Source organism: Piliocolobus tephrosceles, chromosome 2 (assembly GCF_002776525.5).
Source record: "Piliocolobus tephrosceles isolate RC106 chromosome 2, ASM277652v3, whole genome shotgun sequence".
Lineage (NCBI taxonomy): Eukaryota > Metazoa > Chordata > Mammalia > Primates > Cercopithecidae > Piliocolobus > Piliocolobus tephrosceles.
In genome coordinates this window covers 82588113-82612809 of record NC_045435.1, presented here as the reverse complement: position 1 = coordinate 82612809, position 24697 = coordinate 82588113, and the positions used below count along the sequence as shown (strand labels likewise).

General features: G+C 47.1%; 3 protein-coding genes across 7 annotated transcripts in view; 1 reads left to right on the top strand and 2 right to left on the bottom strand.

The window, feature by feature from the left end:
* Positions 1-4225, bottom strand: part of CHDH (choline dehydrogenase) — a 34895-nt gene extending 30670 nt beyond the window's left edge. For both annotated transcript variants that reach the window (XM_023189558.2, XM_023189560.2), the window contains exon 1: positions 3888-4225. The gene's annotated coding sequence lies outside the window, so the exon portion shown is untranslated. The remainder of the gene's footprint in view (positions 1-3887) is intronic.
* A 135-nt stretch (positions 4226-4360) lies between these two features.
* IL17RB (interleukin 17 receptor B) lies at positions 4361-24075 on the top strand. 4 transcript variants are annotated; one of them, XM_023189536.1, is made up of 11 exons: positions 4361-4453; positions 6501-6525; positions 7498-7638; positions 9825-9952; positions 10697-10823; positions 12933-12980; positions 14462-14604; positions 15237-15311; positions 16317-16416; positions 17727-17825; positions 23025-24075. In XM_023189536.1, the coding sequence occupies exons 1-11, from the start codon at positions 4394-4396 to the stop codon at positions 23549-23551; spliced, it is 1473 nt and encodes a 490-aa protein (XP_023045304.1). In that variant the 5' UTR covers positions 4361-4393; the 3' UTR covers positions 23552-24075. The 4 variants fall into 4 exon arrangements, with proteins under 4 accessions (XP_023045304.1, XP_023045305.1, XP_023045306.1 ...); XM_023189537.1 differs by lacking the exon at positions 12933-12980; XM_023189538.1 differs by lacking the exon at positions 6501-6525 and having other exon boundaries at positions 4363-4453.
* Positions 12984-24697, bottom strand: part of ACTR8 (actin related protein 8) — a 33632-nt gene continuing 21918 nt past the window's right edge. Inside the window, exon 14 of the mRNA XM_023189535.2 lies at positions 12984-14034. The gene's annotated coding sequence lies outside the window, so the exon portion shown is untranslated. The remainder of the gene's footprint in view (positions 14035-24697) is intronic.

Sequence of the window (24697 nt, the reverse complement as noted above, 5' to 3'; positions counted from 1 at the left end):
ATAACAACAATGTGAAAATCAATGCAAGTACCCAGGAGACAAGGCACAGGGACCACAGCCATGAACAGAACACATGTATGTGACTTCAAGGGGTTTGTCCTAGGAACCAGGATGAGTGGGATTAAAGCTGAGTTAACACCTGGCCTGAGTCTGTGGGCTTTTCTGGGTCAGCCCCTCCTACTACAGCAGAGAAAATGCGGTTTCGTAGCCCTGCTGGGAACAGTAGGGTGCAAGCCCTCAGTGTGGCTTCAGGGTCTTTCCCTCAAAGCAGGCATTAAAGTTGACCAAGCTTAACCACCTGGAGCAGAACATGGGGTTGAGGGAGCACCGATGCCAGGAGTGCTCCTAACAGCTCCTCTCCCAGCTCAGGCTCACCACCAGAGTCCCTGGGAGACAGCCAGTATGTGCTAGAAACGGCTCACTCTTCACGAGACAATGAATCCACTGTTGACCAGCCAGGGCTTTGATTAATATTTGCAAAAGAACGAAGTGGAAAATTCCACCTGTGTGGGTGGAAGCTGGACCCACGGGACATGTCAACAACCCTGATGGCCTTGTTCTCCCAGGGATGGATCAGGCAAAGAAGCAAAGGTCTGAATAACAATGACAGAATCTGGGATTACCGTGATTCTTGGGTCCTAGGGAATTTTCCTTTTTTTTTTTTTTTTTTTTTTTTGGTTCTGCCTCTCTTGCCCCTAAATTTACACAGCACTGTTAAATCCTTCAACTTGCTTTCCTATTTGCTGTTTCTTCTGCGTTTCCTAACAGCCCTGCTGGGGAGGCAGAACTGATGTCAGTCCCATGTTACAGATGGAGAAACTGAGGATCCAAAAGACCAAGAGCCTCACTCAAGGCCAACAGATGGTGAATGAGTCACAGAACCAGGTAGTCTGGAAGCCAGGCATCTCACTACACCGTGGCTGCACAGAGCCTGTCCCTAGGGTCTGGGTCAGGGCCATGGGTACTTGACCCCGTGATCTTCCAGGCTCCGGCAGAGGCCCTGACCTTTGCTCTGCCTGTGAAGCAAGAGGAGGAAGTTCAAACCAGCTCCCCTGGGTGGGCAGTCACGGGCACTGGCCTTGGAGGAAGGTAGGTGTTAATTTATTCATCCATTCAAGCATTTAATGAGCACCTAGAAAGCCCCCCTGCACAGGAAGGCATACTGCCTGGTCGCTCTTTCAGAAACCCAGACCTAGCAGAATTTATGACTGAAGGGAGAAGGTCAGAAAATCTCCAAAGGTCGCTTCTCTCATAGACTCAAATCACTTCATCGCTCCTATCACCACCCCATTTTACAGAAAAGGAAACTACTCTAAGAAGAGCAGTGACTTGCCAGAGCCTCTAGTCCAAAAAGCCACAAAGTTATCAGGCTTAGGCACCCAAATAAATTGTGTCCCTTCCAGCAGGCCATCTGGGACCTCTTATGCAGGACCACTTGAGGCATGGCCATCTGAGCCAGCAGGGCAGGGGGGAGGGGAACCCCCCCCAGGGGACAGGCGGACACACCCTGTTTGCCCACCTCAACCTCCAGTTGTGGCTGCAGGGCCTGTCACACCCTCTCCTCCACTCCACAGCCCCAACTATGGAACTGAACCAGGTTTCACCCCATCCCTAAGCCCCAGGGGGTCAGGGCAGTGTCATCCTGAACCCAGGACAGCAGGAAAGCCACTTGGGCTGTGTCTTGAGTCTGTCTGGCAGCCCCTGCCTGAGTACTCCTCCTTCTTACTCAGCCACCTCCAGACCACCCTCACCTGACACTTCTTCCCCTGGAGAAAGAACCCTGGCCCTTCTCTTTTCACAAAACCACCTCCCCTTTCCTCTTGCCAAGGCTACCTGTGACTGCTACCAACCAGCCTCAGTGCCCTTGATCTCTCTGCCCCATCTGACCCCATGAGCTCCTCCCTCACTACTGGGCGTTCCTGCTGCAGCCCCTCCTAGACGTCCCTACCTCCTCCGGCAAGCCCTCCTCCGGAGGGCTCTATCCTCCTCTCCTCTCCACTGCCCCCTGAGAAAGTCTGACTCATGAACCCTGTCTCCAGGCCTAACCTCTGCACCCCTGGTTGTCTCAAAGCCCGTGTGCCAAACAACACCAAGCTCACCACAGCAGGGCCTGCCCTGGCACACAGCTGAAAAGCCAGCACAGCCCAGAGCCTGGCCCACAGTACAGAATCAGATACAGAATGAACGCGTGTTGGTGAATGGTTGCCTGCTCCTTCGTCTCAGAGGGACGAGCCCTCTACTTGCCCTGCAGAGCCACCCAGGTGGCCTTTCTAAAACTGAAAATTGATGACCATCTAAGCCTGTACCATTATTCCTCAGCACCATGGGACAAAGTTCACAATCTTTTTTTTTTTTTATTCCTGCGAGACGGAGTCTCGCTCTGTGGCCCAGGCTGGAGTGCAGTGGCCGGATCTCAGCTCACTGCAAGCTCTGCCTCCCAGGTTTACACCATTCTCCTGCCTCAGCCTCCCGAGTAGCTGGGACTACAGGCGCCCACCACCTCGCCCGGCTAGTTTTTTGTATTTTTTAGTAGAGACGGGGTTTCACCGTGTTAGCCAGGATGGTCTGGATCTCCTGACCTCGTGATCCGCCCCTCTTGGCCTCCCAAAGTGCTGGGATTACAGGCTTGAGCCACTGCGCCCGGCCAAAGTTCACAATCTTGAGCTTGCAGACCAGGCTGTTTTCAGCTGGGCTTCCGCAGCAGGGCGGGCACTTGTGTCCTTGAAAATACTTCTCACTGCACTCATCCTCACTCCAGGAGTACCCATCAGCCAGCACCCATGTGTCGTGCACCTTTGCACCTAGCACGTATTTGCTGAACAGGAAGATGACTATTAGAGCTGAAAATGTTCTCAGGGGCCACAGGGCCCAAAGCAACTCAGAGAAGTGGAATGAGGGGCTCAGGGTGGCCCAGCCCCAGGCAGGGGTGCGGCCACAACCTCAACTGAGTTCCTTGGTCAGGAACCGGAGCAATTCTCTGAAAATGCTACCTGCAACTCCACACATGTGCATGCCAGAGCCCAAACCTCTGGCTGATACCCAGTCCATGCAAGCCCTAACCAAACTGGCAGGTGGGCCAGGCCTGGCACACAAGTAGGGTTTCAGCTAAAATAGCTGCTTGACTCAGTACAACCTCTCACCAGCTGACAACACATCCCTAAGTTCTATACCCCTCTCTAGGACTCCGTCTTCTCATTTGTAGAATGGAGCTAATTCTGCCTACAAGTTTAAATGGCCCTGAGTTGCTCACCACAACCCTGTCCTTTGCAAACCGAGGGGGCTGAAGCAGCAGTTCCAGCCTCTGTGGCTCCACTGTTAGCCCAGCTGATCTTTGTGAACTTTCCCCCAAGCCACTGTGTCTCAAAGAATGGTCCTTGGGCCACCCACCCACGAATTACGGGGGCGTGGGTGGAGGCTCGTTAAATGCAGATCCCGGGCCTGATCCGGACCTGCCGTCTGGCAGAGAGATCAAGGGCACTGCCGTCTGGATCTCATTTTAGGCGGCGCTCAAAGATCCCAGCCCAGGGAAATTTGAGAAGCGCAGCTCCAAATCGCCAGTGCTGACGGCTTCCGCTTTGGGAGCCCCAGGTGCTGTCCGAACACACTTGGTGGAAACAGACATTTACCAGAAAGCCTGGGGTCGGGCAATGGGCACTCCTACCGCTCTAACACTGCGTAGCTGAAAGAACTCGCTCCCTCAAAGGAGTCAGTGAGCTTCGGCAGTCTGCGTTACACCCATTTCGCTTCGCGGGGCAGGGCGATTGTGTAAAGCGGGCCCGGGTCTCGGCGTCCAGCCCGGCCCCAAACCTCCGGCCCCCAGGCCTCTCCGGGCTCCGGGCCCGGCGGCGCTGCTGCGGCGTGGTCGGGGCGCGTCCGCGGCTACTCACCCGGGGCGACTCGGCCGAGGGCCCGACAGTCGGGGCCAGAGCGGGAGGAGCGGGTGGCCGCGGCCCGGCCCCTGTCCCGCGGCACTTTAACAGGCGGCGCCGGGGCCCCGCGCGCTCTCCGTGTCCGGAAGGGGCACGCGGCCGTTCCGACCAGGTCGGCCCCAGGGCAGCGAGGCTAGCTGGTCTCCGGCGTGGGGGCGCGCAGCCCGAGGGCGGGTGCAGCAGGGGCACCTGGCTTACTGCACGCACGTGTGCGCGGGGGCCGGCGCGCGCCGCGGCTGCCGGTGCTCCGCCTGCATTCGGACTCGGCCCATTCTTCCGAGTCCCGGCAGGCGAGGGCGCTGCGACCCGCCCCAGCCTGGGAGGGGGCCAGCGGGCCCGCCCTCTGTCCGGGTGGCGGGACTGGGTCCGCACTGCGAGAGGCGGAGCCGAGAAGGGGCGGCCTCGGAGCGCCTGGATAAGAGCGCAGCGTGCGGGTAGCCCGGATCCCGCGCAGTGATCCGGCGATGTCTCTCGTGCTACTGAGCCTGGCCGCGCTGTGCAGGAGCGCCGTACCTCGAGAGCCGGTAAGCCCCCTCCAGCACCCCTTACCCCATCTCCCGGCACTCGAGCCCAGATCCTGACGTCGTCTGACCCGCCACTCCAGGCTGTCCCGAAGGCGTGCGCGGACCGCCGGCTGGAGGGGCATGCCTGCACCCTCGGGGGCAGCCCCGGACATCCGCGTCAGGCTGCTTGAGTCAGGGGCGTGGGAATCAGACAGACCCGGTCTCAGATGCCCCCTGTACTGTTGATTCTGTCATTTCTGCTCACCAAACTCCAAGTCCTGAACGGTAAAACGAAGGGCAGTACCGAACCCACCAGGGTCTCTTAAGGAATAACGACATGGCCTGCAATTAGCGGCGAAGGGCCTGGCACGTAGTCAGCACTCGTTGTTACTTGGGGTCTGCTTACCTGTTGGGGCACAAGAACTGTTTCTCCATTAGCACCCCCTCCCTTTTTGGCCATATTGATTGCCATGTTCATTCGTGAAGACAGTTTCCTTTCTTCCCCAGTGCCCTGAATGATCGAGGGAATCTTCTGGGTCGCTGAAGAGAAAACCGTTCATTCCCCAAATAACCCTTGAAACGATACCCCTGCCCTCTTAGAATAGCATATAGCATCAAGCTCCGTAGTCACCTGCTGGTGAACAAACCCCATTCACCGTTTCCAGATGTCTCCAGCTCCTGTCCTTCCCCTCTGTGTCACTTCAGAAGCCCCTTGACTTTTTGCACTGCAGGGAAGAATTCATCCCTTTTGCTGTAGTTGCTACAAGGCCAACAATTTGAGCTTGGTAGCATTTAGGGTTGTTGCTTGGCTGGTCTCACCGGCCCTTTGATAAGAACTCAGCTCCTGGTATGATGGCTTATTTGTTTAAAATAATAATAATAATAATAATAATAATAAAGTCTGGCCGGGTGCGGTGGCTCATGCCTGTAATCCCAGCACTTTGGGAGGCTGAGGCAGCCGGATTGCCTGAGGTCAGGATTTCAGGACCAGCCTGGCTAACATGGTGAAACCCCGTCTCTACTAAAAATACAAAAAGTAGCTGGGCATGGTGGCAGGCGTCTGTAATCCCAGCTACTCAGGAGGCTGAGGCAGGAGAATCACTTGAACCTGGGAGCTGGAGGTTGCAGTGAGCCGAGATATGCGCCACTGCACTCCAGTCTGGGCGACAAAGTGAGACTCTGTCTCAAAAAAAGAAAAAAAAGAATCTGATGATATCCCTTAGAGTTCATTTTTTTAAAGACAAATGAATGATTGACAATTTTGCCCAAACTCAAATCACTCAAATCATCAAAAGTCTTAGGAGGTCTTAGAAGGTGTTTGGAAATGTAGATGCTCCGCAGGGTGTTCCAGAGCTGCTGGACATATCACAATGGGTCTTGTCATTTAGCCAGCTTGCTGCTGGCTGAAGCCTCAATATTTTAGGTTGAGGAATTTACCAGAACCAAAGCACAAATTATTATTTTTTTTTATGAAAAAACATGAGCAGCTAACTTCAAACGATTTAGTACCAGCCTTTCTTGAACACAAATAATTGCTTATGGTTTCCTTAATTGCTCAGTGAGTCCTTTTGTGTTAGAAGGGGAATATTTTACAGAACCTGAGGAAAGTACCCTGGACTGCATTCAGAGCTTTCTTTTGTTCATCTCCTTGGCATAGCTACTCCTTAACCTGGGGTAGCCCAGTAAATACTCCAGGCCATCCTAAAATCCTAGAGTTAAACGTTAGAGTGTGAAGGAGCCTCACATGGGTCCCAAGTCATCCCCTGCTTGCAGCAGGGAAGGCTGACATCCAGAGACGGATAGAGACCCATCTCTGGTCTTCAAGTGAGGTTATGCACTGGCTTGGGGATCAGGTATACTGATGGCTAATTCATGGTCCGTCATAGCCCACAGTGGGGCAGCTTAGTTTTGCTGCAAGCTGTGAAGCAGAACCAGTTCACCTTTTATTGAAAGTTTGTCACTTGTGTATGCATGTAAGGGGAAAATGGTGTGTTCTACCTAATTTGGCAAAGGAGAGCTTGTGGTTTGCCAGCTTCAACATGATGCTTGGTTTTCTTCTCTCCCACAGACCGTTCAATGTGGCTTTGAAACTGGTAGGTACATTAGAGAATGGGTATTTGGGGCTTTACATTGAAAGCACAGCTGGACTTTTAGGAGGCCTAATATAGGCAATAGGTCATCGAAGACCAGGCACAGGGTGAACCATTGCTTTACTGGCTGTTGCGGAGGAAGTCTCTGTCTGCTCAAAGCAGAACTCTGGGGCTCCATAGGAATGAAGACGTGTTTCAGACAGGCTCGCCTCCTGGCCAGTCAGGGTAGGACTTGCCATATAAGGTGGAAAATGATGCCTGCCACTCTGCAGAGGAAGATCGAGGCTGTGAAAGGAAGGTCACTTAGAGTTGGGACCAAGAAGCAAATGTTTCATAGGAGAGTGGGGGTTTGAGATGGTGACATTTGAAGAATGGGTAGGCTTCTGCCCAGAAAATACGAGTGGGGAGAGTGAGCTGGAGGAGAGATGGCACCAGCAAAGGTTAGGAGGTGGGAAAGTGGGGGTCGTGTGGGCCAACTGGCTGGAATCCAGGGGCGAGGCCTGAGGAAGGCAGGGCTGACTCTAATAAACATGTCAAATACACTAAATATATACATATGTACATACACAGGCACCTGGAGTGGTCCCAAGTGCTCTGCAGGTGGAGGCCAGGAGGCTGAGAGTACTTCTCTTAGAGCAGCATTATCTCGGCTATAAATCAACCAGCACTAAGAAACATTTGGCTTTAGCAGGAAGAACTGAGGAATTGTGTCAGGCGTGGTGGCTTATACCTATAATCCCAGCACTTTGGGAGGCTGAGGCGGGAGGATCATTTGAGGCCAGGAGTTTGAGATCATTTTAGGCAACTGAGTGAGACCCCACCTCTACAAAAAAACAATTTTTTTAATTAAAAAAAAAAAAAAGAAGTGAGGAATTGTGAATGGGGGAAGGTTTGGGGTGAGTCACTGAGAGGAGATGGCATGGCATCAGATTGGGCCGGGAAGGAGAGTGTCATGGAAGTCTTGCCTTTTCCCAGGACCATCTCCAGAGTGGATGCTACAACATGATCTAACCCCTGGAGACTTGAGGGACCTCCGAGTAGAACCTGTTAAAACTAGTGTTGCAACAGGGGACTATTCAATTTTGATGAACGTAAGCTGGGTACTCCGGGCAGATGGTAAGTTTGCATCTATCAGAGATAAGGCCCAAAATGTCTGCTAAATCAGAAATGTGCAGGCTATATGAACCATTAATTCCCCTCCTAGGCATAACCAACAGAAATACATGCATACATGCACCAAAAGCCACATACTAGGATGATCTAGTAACACTACTCATAACAGGCAACATTAGAAAGCACTCAAATGCCCAACAGTAGAAAGGAATCACCAAATAAATTCCGTTACAGCAACAAGAATGAATGATCTGTAACTACATATAACAATATGGATGAATGTCACAAACATAAGAAGGCAGATTCAAAAGAGTTTGTACATTTATATCTGTGTGTATGCCTGCAGGCATACATGCCATATGATCCCATTTACAGAAAGTGCCAAACAGACAAAACCAATCTACCGGTTAGAAGTCAGGAGAGTGGCCAGGAGTGGTGGCTTACGCCTGTAATCCCAGCACTTTGGGAGGCCGAGGTTGGTGGATCACTTGAGGCCAGGAGTTTGAGACCAGCCTGGCCAACATGGCAAAACCCCGTCTCTACTAAAAATACAAAAATTAGCCAGGTGTGGTGTTGTGGCACCTGTAATCCCAGCTACTCGGGAGGCTGAGGCACAAGAATCGCTTGAACCCAGGAGGTAGAGGTTGCAGTGAGCTGAGATCGCACCACTGCACTCCAGCCTGGGCAACAGAGTGAAACTCCGTCTCAAAAAAAACAAAAAAAACAAAACCAAAAAACCAGGCGCAGTGGCTCACACCTGTAATCCCAGTACTTTGGGAGGCCAAGGTGGGTAGATTACTTGAGGTTAGGAGTTCAAGACCAGCCTGGCCAACATGGTAAAACTCCGTCTCTACTAAAAATACAAAAAATTAGGCAGGCATGGTGGCACATGCCTGTAATACTAGCTACTTTGGAGGCTGAGGCAGGAGAATAACTTGAACCCAGGAGGTGGAGGTTGCAGTGAGTCAAGACTGCACCATTGCACTCCAGCCTGGGTGACAGACTGTCTCAAAAAAAAAAGTCAGGATAGTGGTTCCTGCTGGAGTAGGAGTGACTGAAAGGAAGCGCGAGGGGCACACCTGAGGGAGTTTCTTAACCTGCATACTGGTTGCATGAGTGTCCCGATGCAGCAAGTGGTACACTTATGATCTGTGTACTTTTCTGTGTATGTACTTCATGGAAGAAGATAAGGTAAGGCCAGAGATGATTTCCCCCACCCTACTCCTGTTTAGGGAAAGCACTGGCTTAGATAGATTACTTTTCTACTTCCCAGATGATGTCATGAAGCTTTTGGCATTTCCCCAAGATTACACTGCAAGGCACCATGTGAGTTCTTTCAATGAGCTACTCCTGGGATCCTAATGCCCATCCTTTTGATTTCCATCTGCTAAATTCAGATTGGAAAAAAGTCTACCCAGTCAAGAATCCATGAGCACCAGGCACAGAGAGAGGAGTCACCTACAGTCTCCACCCAGGAGGATTCAGAGGGGTAGGGGAGGCAGACACAGGCACAATGTCAGGGGAATCCCAGAAGGGAGCTATGCTTCATCTGAGTGGGATAGGGCGAGAGGAGCGGGAAAGGGACCCTGGTGAGGTTGCTTTAGGTGAGATGCAGCCATAAGCGTTTGGGCCCTTACCTGGCACAGAGTGAGCTTTTTGTCAGCTGTGGTTATATGCTGTGGTGCATGAGTGAGTTGGGCTTTAAAGGAGTGAGACTTGAAGAGGTAGATAATGGGAGGAAAGGGCCTTCAGGGAGAAGAATCAGCATGGATAAAGGTGCAATCGGAACAGGTGTGGTTTGGTGATGACACTCTTGGAGGGTCTTTGTGGGTCTCCCTAAGACCAGCCTGTTCCTCTTAAGAGACCCAGAATAGTGCAGAGCGATAGCCACCTTTGCAGGCATCCTATGAAATTCAAGCTGACCTGTGAGGAGGAGGGCGCTTGGGCTTTGGAATCTGAATTCATATCTGCTGCTTGCTGATGAGCTTTGTAAGTTTAAGCAGAGCTCCCTGAAACTTCCTAAGACTCACGAACCCCATCTATAAACTGGAGACAGTGGTGCCTACCTTTCAGTACTATTGTGAATATGAACTGAGACATAAGTAAAGCATGCTAGTAAAGTATCTGGTATCAAGTGAGCCACACAGCAAGTGCTAAATAAACCAATGCCCTCTTGCCTATCTCGGCAGCCAGCATCCGCTTTTTGAAGGCCACCAAGATTTGTGTGACGGGCAAAAGCAACTTCCAGTCCTACAGCTGTGTGAGGTGCAATTACACGGAGGCCTTCCAGACTCAGACCAGACCCTCAGGTGGTAAAGTAAGCACTTTTTTGTTTTTTGTTTTGTTTTTTGAGATAGGGTCTTGTTCTGTCACCCAGGCTGGAGTGCAGTGGTGCAACCATGACTCCTTGTGACCTCAATCTCCTGGGCTCAAGCGATCCTTCTACCTCAGCCTCCCAAGCAGCTGGGACTACAGACATGAGCCACCAGACCTGATTAATTTTTGTAGTCTTTGTAGAGAGGGGTTTCACTGTGTTGCTGGTCTTGAATTCCTGGGCTCAAGCGATCTGCCTGCCTCAGCCTCCCAAAGTGCTGGCATTACAGGTATGAGCCACTGCATCCGGGCATAGGCACTTTTATGTATTTGGCTAATTGTTGCTGAAAGCTAGGCCCTTTGTTTTGGGGAGTATGGATGATGTGCTGTTCACACAGGCTGGTAAATAGCTATGACTCAGAGCTTAGAGCAAGATCCCTTGGTTCAAATCCCATTTTCGGCTACTTCTCTGTTTTGTGCCTTTGGTAAGTCAGCATCTCTGGGCCTCAGTTTTTCCCTACCAGCTGAGGGAAGAGAACTGGATTTAAATTAGATCCTGGCTTTAAAACTTTATACTTCTCTGATTCTATAAATTGTGTAGTGCTCATTCCCTAAGTGGCATTGGTTGGAGACCTAAGTTTTCACAGAATAAGTAATGAAATACAAACTAAAAGGGCAACACACTAAGGTATACTGTTTCTGTATTGCAGTATTTTGGGAATTGAGAGTTCCTTGCTTTGCCTTTCAGTGGACGTTTTCCTACATCGGCTTCCCTGTAGAGCTGAACACAGTCTATTTCATTGGGGCCCATAATATTCCTAATGCAAATATGAATGAAGATGGCCCTTCCATGTCTGTGAATTTCACTTCACCAGGTAAACTTCTTCACTCGTTTATTATTCTTTGTCTTGCTGGGATGCCTGCTTTGGGATATGTACAGAGAGAGCCCCGCGAACCCTGGATAAGGCTTTTGGCCTTGCTAAGTCTCAGTTCCCTTATCTAAAGCATGGACACAGTTGTAACCATACTTTACCCACAGAGCAGAGAGGATAAAGTCAGGTAAAATGTAGAGAAAAGCCTGTTCCTGTGTGCCAGGCACTGTGCTGAATACTTGACATGCATCATCTCACTTAAGCATCCCAGCAACCCCAAGGTTGGGATAGCTGCATTTTACAGATGAAAAAACTGAGAGGTTAAGTCACTTTCCCTGGGTTATACACACAGTAAAAGTGAAGCTGACATTCACACTCTGGTCCTTCTAAAGCAATGCAGCTGAGCCACTCTTTATATCACTGATGCAAAATGTTTGTTCGTTCCAATCTCAGCTTTCTAGGATGGGCTGCCTATGGCTGGGCCTCTGAGGATCCACAGACTCCAGTTGGCTTGTCCCCCAGCTGTCCATGAGAGGCAGGGTGGTCCCAAGTTGGATGCTGGGCCCTTGCCCCAGCTCTGTGACACAGGACCAGTTCTCTGGTACGACAGCTGCAATGTCACACACAGGGATGTGATGAGGATAAGACAGGATGGTGTGTGTGAAGGGTCTGTCTGAGCCGAGTCACCCTTTCCATACCCTCATCCTGTCATCTGTCACAGGCAAGGCATCAAAGCCAAACGGGTGATTTCCAATTCACTGCTGGTCTTGGAGATTGTGGTCCAGGGTGTTTTTGGTGCTGCACCATTTACTACACGTAGTTTCCAGCTTTCCTGATGAGAGCAAACTTCATTTTGTTTTCAAATAAGCTTTTTTATTTTGGAATTATTTTATTATTTATTTATTTATTTATTTATTTTTTAGACAGAGTTTCACTCTTGTCACCCAGGCTATAGTGCAATGGCACCATCTCAGTTCACTGCAGCCTCTGCCTCTTGGGTTTAAGTGATTCTCCTGCCTCAGCCTCCCGAGAAGCTGGGATTACAGGCATGAGCCACCACGCCCAGCTAATTTTTGTATTTTTAGTTGAGACGAGGTTTCACCATGATGGCCAGTCTAGTCTCGAACTCCTGACCTCGTGTGATCTGCCCACCTTGGCCTCCCAAAGTGCTGGGATTTCAGTAGTGAGCCACTGTGCCCAGCCTTATTTTGGAATAATTTTAGATTTACAGAAAAGTTGCAAAGATAGTACAAAGAGTTTCCATATACCTCTCACCCAGCTTCCCCTATTATTAGCATCTTATATTACCATGATACATTTGTCAAAACTAAGAAACCAACATTAGTACATGTCCGTTACCTAAACTCCAGACTTTATTTGGATTTCACCTGCTTTTTCATGAATGTCCTCTTTCTGTTCCAGTTGCAGGTAGTCCCTGTGTGCCTCTCCTCTGGTCTGTAACAGTTTCTTAGTCTTTGTTTTTCAGAATCTTGATGGTCTTGAGTTCTGACCAGGCATCCTGTAGAATGTCCCCCGGTTTGGGTTTGTCTTGTGATTAGCCAGGGAATTCATATCACAGAGGTGCCGGGCCCTTCTTATCGCATCCTATCGGGGTGCATGGCACCCACATGACACCAGGCTGAGGGTCACCATCAACACTAGATTGACGTGGGACCTGCCAGGCTTCTCCATGTAAATCTACTGGTTTTCCCAACTCTCGTTTTTGGAAACAAGTCACTAATTCTACCCCACCCAGGGGTGAGGGTATGGGAGTATTAGGCTTCACGTCCTAGAAGGGGCAGCGTCTACAGATATTACCAAATGTCATTTTCAAATGATGGATGGTTTTCAAGTCTTCTCTTAGGGATCGAAGACACTGTTCTGATAAAGGCTGTATTTAAATTAGACTCTGGTTATCACGTCATGGGCAGATGTTCTCCTGTTTAACAGTAAAATGTTAGAGCCCCATTTGAATTTGCCATCTTACATGTGGAATGTTTTGACAATTTGTTACAGGTGTGGCATGTGTATGTGGGTGTGCACTTGTTGGCAAAGGGGGTGGGGCAGAGATCGCTTTTTCTAAAATGTAAAAACTTCCATTCAAATTTACAGGCTGCCTAGACCACATAATGAAATATAAAAAAAAGTGTGTCAAGGCCGGTAAGTTAATACAGCATTTGCTTTTATTATTTGAGGAAACTTGTAACTTGAGGCAGCATAGCTCTCTTCATCTTTGCACAGATGAAGAAACTGAGCCCTAGGGGAGAGTCGCATATCCAAGGCACCCCCGACGGTGGCGACAGAAGCACCTAGGGCTCCTGATCTCCAGCAAGCACTTTGCCCACTGAGTGGAGCAGCCTGTCCAGAAAGGGGTAGACCCTCAGTACATTTACATAGTGGAGCAACAGTCACAAAGAACCACCCCCACCCCCTTGGGTAACAACATTTTAGCCCAAGTGGCTCAGCGGTGCCAAAGGCTCTTCCTGATTGACGGGAGTCCTATGAGCCCTTCCACCAGCCCAGACACCAGCACCGTCCACCTGTGGCCATGGGGACCCTAAGAACCTTCTGTTTGGATTAGCAAACATTCGAGTTGGGAGTGTGAGTTCGCTGAAGGACTGGCCCACAACTTGTGTCCTCAAAGAGGATCACTTTTCACAGGCTAGTGAATTTTACCCCTTGAATTTTGTAATAATCCCCTGTAGGATTATCAGTCCCTAGTGCCCACTTTCCAAGGGTTTGTGTAAATTTCTGAGTAATATAGTGTTGGAAAGCTAATGAGGCTAGCGGTATTCGGATCAGTCCAGAACTTTTAGGCACCCTTCACCACACAAGGCATCCCTGGTACCCTGTCAACAGCTGTGCATGCTGTCCTTGCTAGAAGGCGGATCTGGACGCTGGGCTTCCCACCGAGGGTACAGAGAATACTGCAGGTATGAGGAGGTCAGAGGGCCTTGAAGTCAGTCCTGGACCTGAATTCCTAAAGACAGTTCTGAGCCAGGGCCTGAAATGGTCTCTTCGGTGGAGAAGATAATTTCTGCTATTATACATTGTGTTCCTGGAAATCAATCCAGTCCTTATTTGCAAGTCACATGAATGAAATGACTTTTTCTGCCAGAGCAGACCTATCAGGGTATATCCTCTAAGCTATGAGCCATTTCCTTCTTTCTTTGCATCCAGTGAAGCTGGCAGAATGGTCTGATGGATGAAGCTCCTGGAACACAAAATATTCTAGTGGTTATAGTCCTGATCGTGAATTCACTTGCTCTATAATCTTAGACATGTTTTCTAACCCATGGCTCCTTCTCCCCATCCTGGGAAGGAGAAAATACTGACCCTATCCCTTAACTCAAGAGAGGTTGAAAACAGCAGTGAGTAGCAGAACCAATCCATGCCTCCCAACACACTCAGTCCAGGGAAGCTTTTTTAGCAAAGCAGCGATGTACGGATCCCCAAACTGTCTTGGGCAGCAAATGCTTTGAGACTCTGGAAACAATGATAAAAAGTTCACTGTGTAGCAGCGTCCCTGTCTCTTGGACATTGTTCCTGAGAACTTGGATTGTTTCCATAAAGCCCTGTGGGGAACTTAAATGAGGGAAGAGTTAGCAAGTTCATCTACATGGTTCTCTCTCAACTCATAGGAAGCCTGTGGGATCCAAACATCACTGCTTGTAAGAAGAATGAGGAGACGGTAGAAGTGAACTTCACAACCAGTCCTCTGGGAAACAGATACATGGCTCTTATCCAACACAGCACCATCATCGGGTTTTCTCAAGTGTCTGAGGTACTTTTTCTCTTCATCCCCTTCACCTCGCCCTCCAGCTTTCCTTAGTGCATTGAAGGAAAATGGGGACAGTATTGTCCAAACGTGCTGGGCTACTTTGATGAATTCAACAGATAAAAACAAGTCCCTGTGGGCATCCTGAGAGAGATCACTGTGAACCTGAAGCCACAGAAAGAAAGAAGTCTCTGAAGCAGGAAATGGGCCCTTCTTTACACACTGTCTAGTGAAAGGAGTCCTTTTGGGAAGCAAAGCTGCTTTGCTGGAAGCCTTCAATCTACTCACTCCTGTGCCTCGTAATTCTGTTTTTGCGGGGCGGAGGTTGACACAGGGTCTCACTGTCTCCCAGGCTGGGATGCAGTGGCACAATCACAGCTTACTGCAGCCTCCACCTTCCGGGCTCAAGTGATCCTCCCACCTCAGCCTCCCCAGGTAGTTGGGACTACAGGCACGTGCCACCATGCCGAGCTAATTTTTTCATTTTTAGTAGAGACAGGGTTTCACCATGTTGCCCAGGCTGGTCTCGAACTCCTGGGCTCAAGCCATCTGCCTGCCTCGGCCTCCCTAAGTGTTGGGATTACAGGCATGAGCCAGTGCGCCCGGCACCTCATAATTCTTGACTCTGTCTCTCTTAGCCACACCAGAACAAACAAACGCGAGCTTCAGTGGTGATTCCAGTGACTGAGGAAAGTGAAGGTGCTATGGTGCAGGTAAAGTTCAGTGAGCTGCTCTGGGGAGGGAAAGGGACATAGAAGAGTTCTCATTGCTTTTAAGGATGCGTTCTCTCTTGTCAAATGCACTTCTGCCAGCAGACATGAGTTAAGTGGCGTTCATGGGGGCACTCTCGCTGCAGCCTCCAGACTGCTGAGGTCAGGAGGTCGACGTGGCAGTCGTGGTCCCTTTTGCTTGTATTAATGGCTGCTGACCTTCCAAAGCACTTTTTATTTCTATTTTCTGTCACAGACACTCAGCACTCAGGGATAGCAGTACCATTTTACTTTCCCAAGCCTTTAACTGCAAGATGAAGCTGCAAAGGGTTTGAAATGGGAAGGTTTGAGTTCCAGGAAGTGTATGAACTCTGGAGAGGGTCTGCCAGTCCTCTCTGGGCCACAGGGGACCCAGCTGAACACAGGAAGTTGGAGCAGTAGGTGCTCCTTCACCTCTCAGTACATCTCTTTAAACTCTAGTTTTTGAGGTGGGGACACAGGAGGTCCAAAGAGTAAGGAGCTTCCGTGCTCCATTCCCTGGAATAAAAAGTGCTCAGACAGGCCCGAGGGGGAGGCACCAGCCAGGATATGATGGCTGCTACCCTTTTCTGGAGAACCATATACTTCCCTTACTACAGGGACTTGCAAGTCCTAAAGCACTGGCTGAAGGAAGCCAACAGGATCACTGCTGCTCCTTTTTTCTAGAGGAAATGTTTGTCTATGTGGTAAGATATGACCTAGCCTTTTTAGATAAGGGAACTGGTATGTTAGTAACATGTACAAAGTTTAGGTTCAGACCCCGGGAGTCTTGGGCATGTGGGTCTTAGGTCACTGGTTTTGACTTTAGGGCTTTGTTACAGACGTGTGACCAAGGGGAAAATGTGCGTGACAACACTAGAGGTAGGGGTGAAGCCAGAAAGAAGGGAAGTTTTGGTGGAAGTAGGAGTCATGGTGAGATTTAGCTCTGATGCATGGTGTAAACTTTCTGAGCCTCTTGTTTTTCCTCAGCTGACTCCGTATTTTCCTACTTGTGGCAACGACTGCATCCGACATAAAGGAACGGTTGTGCTCTGCCCACAAACAGGCGTCCCTTTCCCTCTGGATAATAGTAAGTGCCCAGTCACTTCAACCAGATGATCAAAGTGGCTCAGGACACACAGTCACAGCCCCCCACTCAGTATGTGGAAGGGTGTGTGTGTGGGTAGTGCAAGGGGTCCCTGCCTGTGTACACTGAACTGGGGTGCAGAGAAAGCTAACAGTGCTGTCCCAGAGAACCTAGAATCTGAGTAAGAACAGGTTTTATTTGTAAAACCACTCATGACTCTTTATAAAGCAGGACACACAAAAGGGAAAAAAAATACACAGTGCAAAATGGATGTTCTGAGTGCCATAAGGATCTGCTGAAAAAAGTCAAAGGTGTAAGATGACTGAGTATATATGAGAATGAATATTTCACCATATTCTGATTCTCTTACCAGTCTCAGTGGCCCCGGATAAGCTGTTGGTGTGGTCACACGGCCAACATTTGGATAACAAATGAGGAATAATGGCACCGCGCCTCACTGGTGCCTGAGAACAGCATGTTTCGGAAAATGTCTCTGGAGTTAGAGATGTGTTAGCTTTTTCATTACAGATGGAGAAATACAATGTTTACACAACAGACCAGGGGTGGGGTCAAAAGTTGGAAGGCGCCATTAGACTCAGCCAAATGAAGTGAAGACAACCCAGATGCCTGGCAGTCCTGACTTGTGCATGGGCAAAGCCTTACAGATTCCTGGGCACTCTGTGCCTGAGCTTACCTGATGTTCCTGTGAGGCGGGTGACACTACCCTCCATGTATGTCAGTCTAACAAGATGACCTGTAAAAAATGCCATCTATACGTGCTACGTATGTAAGCAGTTGTACCGAGAATAACATTAATTCCTTAAAGAACAAAAAAAAACTGGACAGAAACCCTAGTTCCTACTGTGAAAATGCCTGTGCATATCAGGAGAAAGTCAGAGATTTTAGGGCTGTTCTTAACATCCTAGGTCCCATATCCCTTTTGAGAATCTAATGCAAGACCTGCACACTCTAGGGAAAAAGATATGATTGGCAGACTCTCTAAAGAGCTTCTGACTGATGGTTTTAAAGGGATCTAAACCTCTACAAAGTGGCTGGGCGCGATGACGCATGCCTGTAATCCCAGCTACTTGGGAGGCTGAGGCAGCATTGCTTGAACCTGGGAGGCGGAGGCTACAGTGAGCCGAGACTGTGCCACTGCACTCCAACCTGGGCAGCAGAGCGAGACTCTGTCTCAAAACTAAAAAATAAAAAAAATAAAATAAACCTCTACAAAGTATACAAAGTCTTAGTTTTTAAATAAGAGATATGTGTGGATTTGTTTTCCAAAGGTGAATAAGCTTTGTTTTCTCCAGACAGAAGCAAACTGGGAGGCTGGCTGCCTCTCCTCCTGCCGTCTCTGCTGGTGGTGATATGGGTGCTGGTGGCAGGGATCTATCTAATGTGGAGGCACGGTAAGGGTTATAATTCTTTAAAGACATCCTCATAAGGAAATAACATTTTGAATTTTTTTTTAAAGAAGATTCCTCTGGAGGCAATCACATGTTGGCATTTCCCTGAGTTAGATAGCATTCATGTAATACCTTCAAGTGCTCCTACGGAGACTGATACGAGCATCACTGGATTACACATGCCAGGTGAAAGTAGGGTCAGGACTTGCAGATCTTCTGACTGTCCCATTTTTACCATTGATCCATCTACCAGTACTGAAATTGGCAAAAGATGGCTGATAACAAATTACACTTTACTTGTGATGGTTACTCTATGCTAGTTCCTGTTTTTTAGAAAACAGTTCTTCAGAGGTGTAAGAAAAGCTTTCGCTTGGATTCATACACAGTTGACCCTTGAACAACAGGTTTGGACTGCACAGAGCTACTTGAACCTGGATTTTTTCAATACATACACTGGAAAATTTTTTGGAGATTTGTATCAATTTGAAAAAAAAAACTCAGATGAATTTATTTTTCAATTAAAATATTGAAAGAAATTAAGAAAAAGGTATGTCATAAATGCAGAAAATGTATGCAGATCCTAGTCTACTTTATAATTTGCTACCATACCAATAGTTAACTATTTTAACTATTAAAAGTTAAAAAATTTATCAAAACTTAAACACACACATACCAACTGTACACAGCACCATTCACAGTTGAGAGAAACATGAGCATAAAGATGTGGTATTAAATTGTAACTGCATACCATTAACTGCAGTGTGCACTGTCCTGCTGTTAATAATTTCCTAGCCACCTCCTGTTGCTACTGCGGTGAGCTCAAGTGTTGCGAGTATCCACTTAAAACACCATGTGATGCTTATCATCTCCAAAGGAGCAGTTTGTCTCTCCAGTAAATTACATATCACAGTACAAAGTATCTCCAGTGGTTCTCTTGTATTTTTCGTGTTTAGTGCAATATTGTAAACCTTTAATAACACCTTAGGACCCATACCAAGTGCCACTAGTAATGCTGGAAGCGCTCCCAAGAAACAACGTCATGAAAAAAACTTTTTTTTTCACTACAAGAAAAAAAAAGCCAAATTGCTTGATATGTACCATAAATTGAGGGTCTGCAGCTGTGATTGTTCACCATTTCAAGATAAATGAATCCAGCATAAGGACCATAGTGAAAAAAGAAAAAAATTAATGAAGCCATCACTATAGCTACACCAGCAGGCATGAAAACCTTGCACATTTTGCAGAATACCTTTTAATCCTGTATTGAAAATGTAGCTTTTATGTGAGTGCAGGATTGCTATAAGAAAGGCATAACTGTAGACTCAAATATGATTTGAGAAAAAGCAAAGTCATTATATGACAACTTAAAGCAAAAGGAAGGTGAAGCATCTAAAGCTGGAGAATTTAATGCCACTAAAGGATGGTTTGATAATTTTAAAAAGTGGGTTGGCTTAAAAACTGTCAAGATAACAGGAGAAGCAGCTTCTGCTGACCAAGAGGCAGCAGATGAGTTCCCGGATGCCATTAAGAAAATCACTGAGGAGAAAGGATACCTGCCTGAACAGGTTTTCGGTGCAGATGAAAGTGTCCTCTTCTGGGAAAAAATGCTACAAAGGACATTGATTAGTAAGGAAGAGAAGCATGCATCAGGATTTAAGGCAGGAAGGGACAGGCTAACTGGACTGCTTTGTGCAAATGCAGTTGGGTTTATGATCAGGACTGGCCTTATCTATAAAGCTGCTAACCCCCTGGCCTTGAAGGGAAAAGATAAACACCAGCTGCCAATCTTTTGATTCTATAATAAGGAGGCCTGGACATTGAGAAAACATTTTTCTGGGTTGGTTCCATTGATGCTTTGTCCCTATAGTCACAAGTACCTTCCCAGGAAAGGATTGCCTTTTAAAGTTCTTTTGATATTGGACAATGCCCCCAGCCACCCAGAACCCCACGAGTTCAACACCAAAGTCCTCAGAGTGGTCTCCTTGCCCCCAAACACATCATCATTTGGCCTCTAGATTGGGAGCCATAAGGACCTTCAAGGCTTATTACACACAGTACTTTATGGAAAGGATTGTCAACACTATGGAAGAGAACCCCAACAGAGAGAACAACATGGAAGTCTGGAAGGATTACATCACTGAAGATGCCATCATTGTGACAGAACAAGCCATGAATGCCATCAAACCCGAAACAATACATTCCTGCAAGAGAAAACTGTCCAGATGATGTGCATGACTTCACAGGATTTACAACACAGCCAATCAAGGAAATCACGAAAGAGATTGTAGATGTGGCAAAAAAAGGTGGGGGATGAAGGGTTTCAAGATACGGATCTCAGAGAAATTCAAGAGCTAACAGATAACCACACTAGAGGAATGAAGAGAAGACGACCTGATGGAGACGAGTGCTTCCCAATCAGTGTGAGGTGATGATGAAGATGACACAGAAGCAGCAGCGCCAGAAAACAAATTGACATTAAACAATCCAGCAGGTTTCTGATCAGTCAAGACTGCTTTTCACTTCTTTTATAACACAGACCCTTCTATGATACAAGCATTAAACCTAAAGCAAATGGTGGAGGAAGGATTGGTACCATATACAAATATTTTTAGAAAAATGAAAAAGCAAAAAAGTCAGAAATTATGATGTATTTCTGTAGTTACACTGAGGCGCCCACCTCTCCAGCCTCCTCTTCCACCTCTTCTGCCTCTGCCACCCCTAAGTCAGCAAGACTAACCCCTTTCTCCTCTTCCTAGTCAGCCTACTCAACTTGAAGATGGCAAGGATAAAGACTTTTCTGATGGTCCACTTCCATTTAATGAATTAGTAAATATCTTTTCGCCTCATGATTTTCTTCCATTTTTTTCTCTAGCTTAAATATAATACAGCACATAATACATATAACATGCAAAATATGTGTTAATTGGCTGTTTGTGTTCCTGGTAAGGCTTCCAGTCAACAGTAGGCTATTAGAAGTTAAGTTGTGGGAAAATCAAAGGTTATAGATTTTCAACTGCATGCAGGGCCAGTGCCACTCCCTGCCATGTTGTTCAAGGGTCAGCTGTACTCTCTAAGGACTTTGCCAGCTTTAAAACATGGAGTATTTGAATACAGAAACCAGAGTATTTACATACTCTGCTCGAGGCAGAGCTCTTAAAAAAACTTCTCCTCCTCTTCTCCATACCTAGAAAAGGAAATACAAATGCATCCTTTGAGTCATTTGTGATGTTGTAAATAGAATGAGATTAACTCCATGCTCTAAGCTAAGAAAGCCACAGGGGCACTTGGACCTCAGGAATACTTACAACATTTAGGGATGCTGTCTGACCTGTATTCATTAGAGTAGTTTCAAACATGGTTTCTGTTTTATAGCACCATATAGGGCAGAATTCCAGGTAAGTTCCAGGGGCTGAAAAGGGGTGCCACTTAACTTTGGGAACTGTAAAGAAACTACTACCTGCAGGTAGAAGACAGTAAAAGCAACTACTGAATTGACCCAACTCAAAATGTGAGGTGCAGAGGCCAAGTGTCCCTGTTCATATACAGCACTAAAACTACTGAGGTTACAATCACCCACCTCAAACAAAGTATCCTTTTTTTTTTTTTCTTGTTCTTGAGACAGGGTCTCACTCTGTTGCCCAGGCTGGAGTGGAATGGCATGATCTTGGCTCACTGCAACCTCCGCCTCCTGGGCTCAAGTGATCCTCCCACCTTAGCCTCCTGAGTAGCTGGGACCACAGGTGCATGCCATCAAGCCCAGCTAAGTTTTGTACTTTTTGTAAGAGATGGAGTTTCGCCATGTTGCCCTGGCTGGTCTGGAACTCCTGGACTCAAGTGATCTACCAGCCTTGGCCTCCCAAAGTGCTGGGATGACTGGTGTGAGCCACGAAACCTGGCCAACAAAATATCTTAAACCTAAAGTTTCTATGAATTTATTTGAAAAGAGAAGGCTTGGTTGAGAGGATTGTTTTAGTGAGAGGGACTTAGAAAATACTGCTTTTAAAATACGTACAGGGAAAAGAAAGAGAGATCAGACTGTTACTGTGTCTATATAGAAAGAAGTAGACATAAGAGACACCATTTTGTTCTGTATTTGAGATGCTGTTAATCTGTGACCTTACCCCCAGCCTTGTCCTTGCAAGAGACATGTGCTGTGGTGACTCAAGGTTTAAAGGATTTTGGGCTGTGCAGGGCGTGCTTTGTTAAACAGGTGCCTGAAGGCAGTATGCTTGTGAAAAGTCATCACCATTCTCTTAATCTCAAGTTCCCAGGGACACATACACTGCCAAAGGTCGCATACTGCCAAAGGTCACAGGGACCTCTGCCTAGGAAAGCTAGGTATTGTCCAAGGTTTCTCCCCATGTGATAGTCTGAAATATGGCCTCGTGGGAAGGGAAAGACCTGATCATCCCCCATCCTGACACCCGTGAAGGGTCTGTGCTGAGGAGGACTAGTATAAGAGGAAAGAAGGCCTCTTGGCAGCTGAGGATAGAGAAAAGCATCTGTCTCCTGCCTGTCCCTGGGCAATGGAACATCTCAGTGTAAAACCCGATTGTATGTTCTGTTTACTGAGAAAGGAGAAAACCGCCTTAGGGCTGAAGGTGGGACGTGCTAGCGGCAATGCTGCTCTTTATGCACTAAAAAGGTTTATGGAGATGTTTGCATATGCATATCAAGGCACAGCACTTTTCCTTAAACTTATTCAATGTCACAGAGATCTTTATTCCTATGTCTTACTGCTGACCTCCCTACCATGATCCTATTATCCTGCCACTTCCCTTTTTCTAAGATGGTAAAGATAAAGATCAATAAATACTGAGGGAACTCAGAGACCAGTGCCGGCGTGGGTCCTCTGTATGCTGAGCTCCGGTCCCCTGGGCCCACTTTTTCTTTCCCTATACTTTGTCTCTGTGTCTCATTTCTTTTCTTAAGTCTCTCGTTCCACCTAACGAGAAACGCACACAGGTGTGGAGGGGCAGGCCAGCCCTTCAAATAAGGTTTAAAAAGTTAAGGTTTAAGCATCAGTGTGTTTCAGGTGATGTGTTCAAAAGGAACATCAGGATGTTTTTCCTTGCTGTCACTAACAAGGCCCTTGGTGCTCAGCTGACATTCTCTAGCAAGGGTTCATTTGTCAGGGATGGTTTAGAGTGAAAGCCTGCTGTTTACTGTTCACAGATAACAAATGCTTTTCTCCCCTGACAGAAAGGAACAAGATGATTTCCTTTTCTACTACCACACCCTCCATTAAGGTTCTTGTGGTTTACCCATCTGAAATATGTTTTCATCACACAATTTGTTACTTCACTGAATTTCTTCAAAACCATTGCAGAAGTGAGGTCATCCTTGAAAAGTGGCAGAAAAAGAAAATAGCAGAGATGGGTCCAGTGCAGTGGCTTGCCACTCAAAAGAAGGCAGCAGACAAAGTTGTCTTCCTTCTTTCCAATGACGTAAACAGTGTTTGTGATGGTACCTGTGCCAAGAGTGAGGGCAGTCCCAGTGAGAACTCTCAAGACCTCTTCCCCCTTGCCTTTAACCTTTTCTGCAGTGATCTAAGAAGCCAGACTCATCTGCACAAATATGTGGTGGTCTACTTTAGAGAGACTGATACCAAAGACAATTATAATGCTCTCAGTGTCTGCCCCAAGTACCACCTCATGAAGGATGCCACTGCTTTCTGTGCAGAACTTCTCCATGTCAAGCAGCAGGTGTCAGCAGGAAAAAGATCATAAGCCTGCCACAATGGCTGCTGCTCCTTGTAGCCCACCCATGAGAAGCAAGAGACCTTAAAGGCTTCCTACCCCACCAATTACAAGGAAAAAACGTATGATGATCCTGAAGCTTACTATGCAGCCTACAAATAGCCTTAGTAATTAAAACATTTTATGCCAATAAAATTGTTTCAAATACTGCTAACTAATGTAGCATTAACTAAAGAAACTACATTTACAACTTCAAAGCTAAATTAGTTTTATACATAGAAATCAATTAGTTTTAATTGAAAACTATAACCATTTTGATAATGCAACAATAAAGTATCTTCCAGCCAAACATCTAGTCTTGCATAGTCCATGCGTTGCAATGTACACAGAACTGTTTAGCTAATATTCTATGTTTAATTAATGAATACTAAATCTAAGAACCCCTCACTGGTTCACTCAATAGCATCTTAGGTGAAAAACCTTCTATTACGTGCAAAAAATCATGGTTTTTAAGATAACAAAAGTAGGCAATAAACAAGCTGAACCCACCTTTACTGAACCAGATGATCTAGTATATATGTAACCACTTGTATGATTTAGTATTTGCATAAGACCTTCCCTCTACAAACTAGATTCATATCTTGATTCTTGTACAGGTGCCTTTTAACATGAACACCAAAATACGTTACCCACAAACTTGTCTACTTTTGCCTAAAGTTACCGATTAGAGGTCACTGTCAGAGTTCTCAGTTTCTTAGTTAAATGAAAATAATTCTTAAGTTGAAAGCCCTCTTGAAGTAACTTTTTTATATATCAGTTATTATAATGGTTTACTTAAATAAAAAACAGGGCTGGGTGCAGTGGCTCATGCCTCCAAATGCCAGCACTTTGGCAAGGCCAAGGCAAAAGAATCACTCAAGACCAGACTAGGTCACAAAGCGAGACCTCCATCTCTACAAAAGATTTTAAAAATTAGCTGAGTGTGATGGTGTGAGCCTGTGGTCCCAGCTACTAGGGAGGCTGAGGTGGGAGGATCACTTGAGCCCTGGAGGTCAAGGGTGCAGTAAATGGTGATTGTGCCACTGCACTCCATCCTGGGTAACAGCGAGACCCTGTCTAAAACAAACAAAGAAATGAAAAAAACCCCACAGAATGACAGAACACAAAAGATGGTGA

Coding starts and splice junctions, on each gene's coding strand:
- IL17RB (XM_023189536.1), top strand. CDS start 4,394: ATGTCTCTCGTGCTACTGAGCCTGGCCGCGCTGTGCAGGAGCGCCGTA. Junction 4,454..6,500: donor GCGCCGTACCTCGAGAGCCG/GTAAGCCCCCTC, acceptor TCTCTCCCACAG/ACCGTTCAATGTGGCTTTGA. Junction 7,639..9,824: donor CTGGGTACTCCGGGCAGATG/GTAAGTTTGCAT, acceptor CTATCTCGGCAG/CCAGCATCCGCTTTTTGAAG.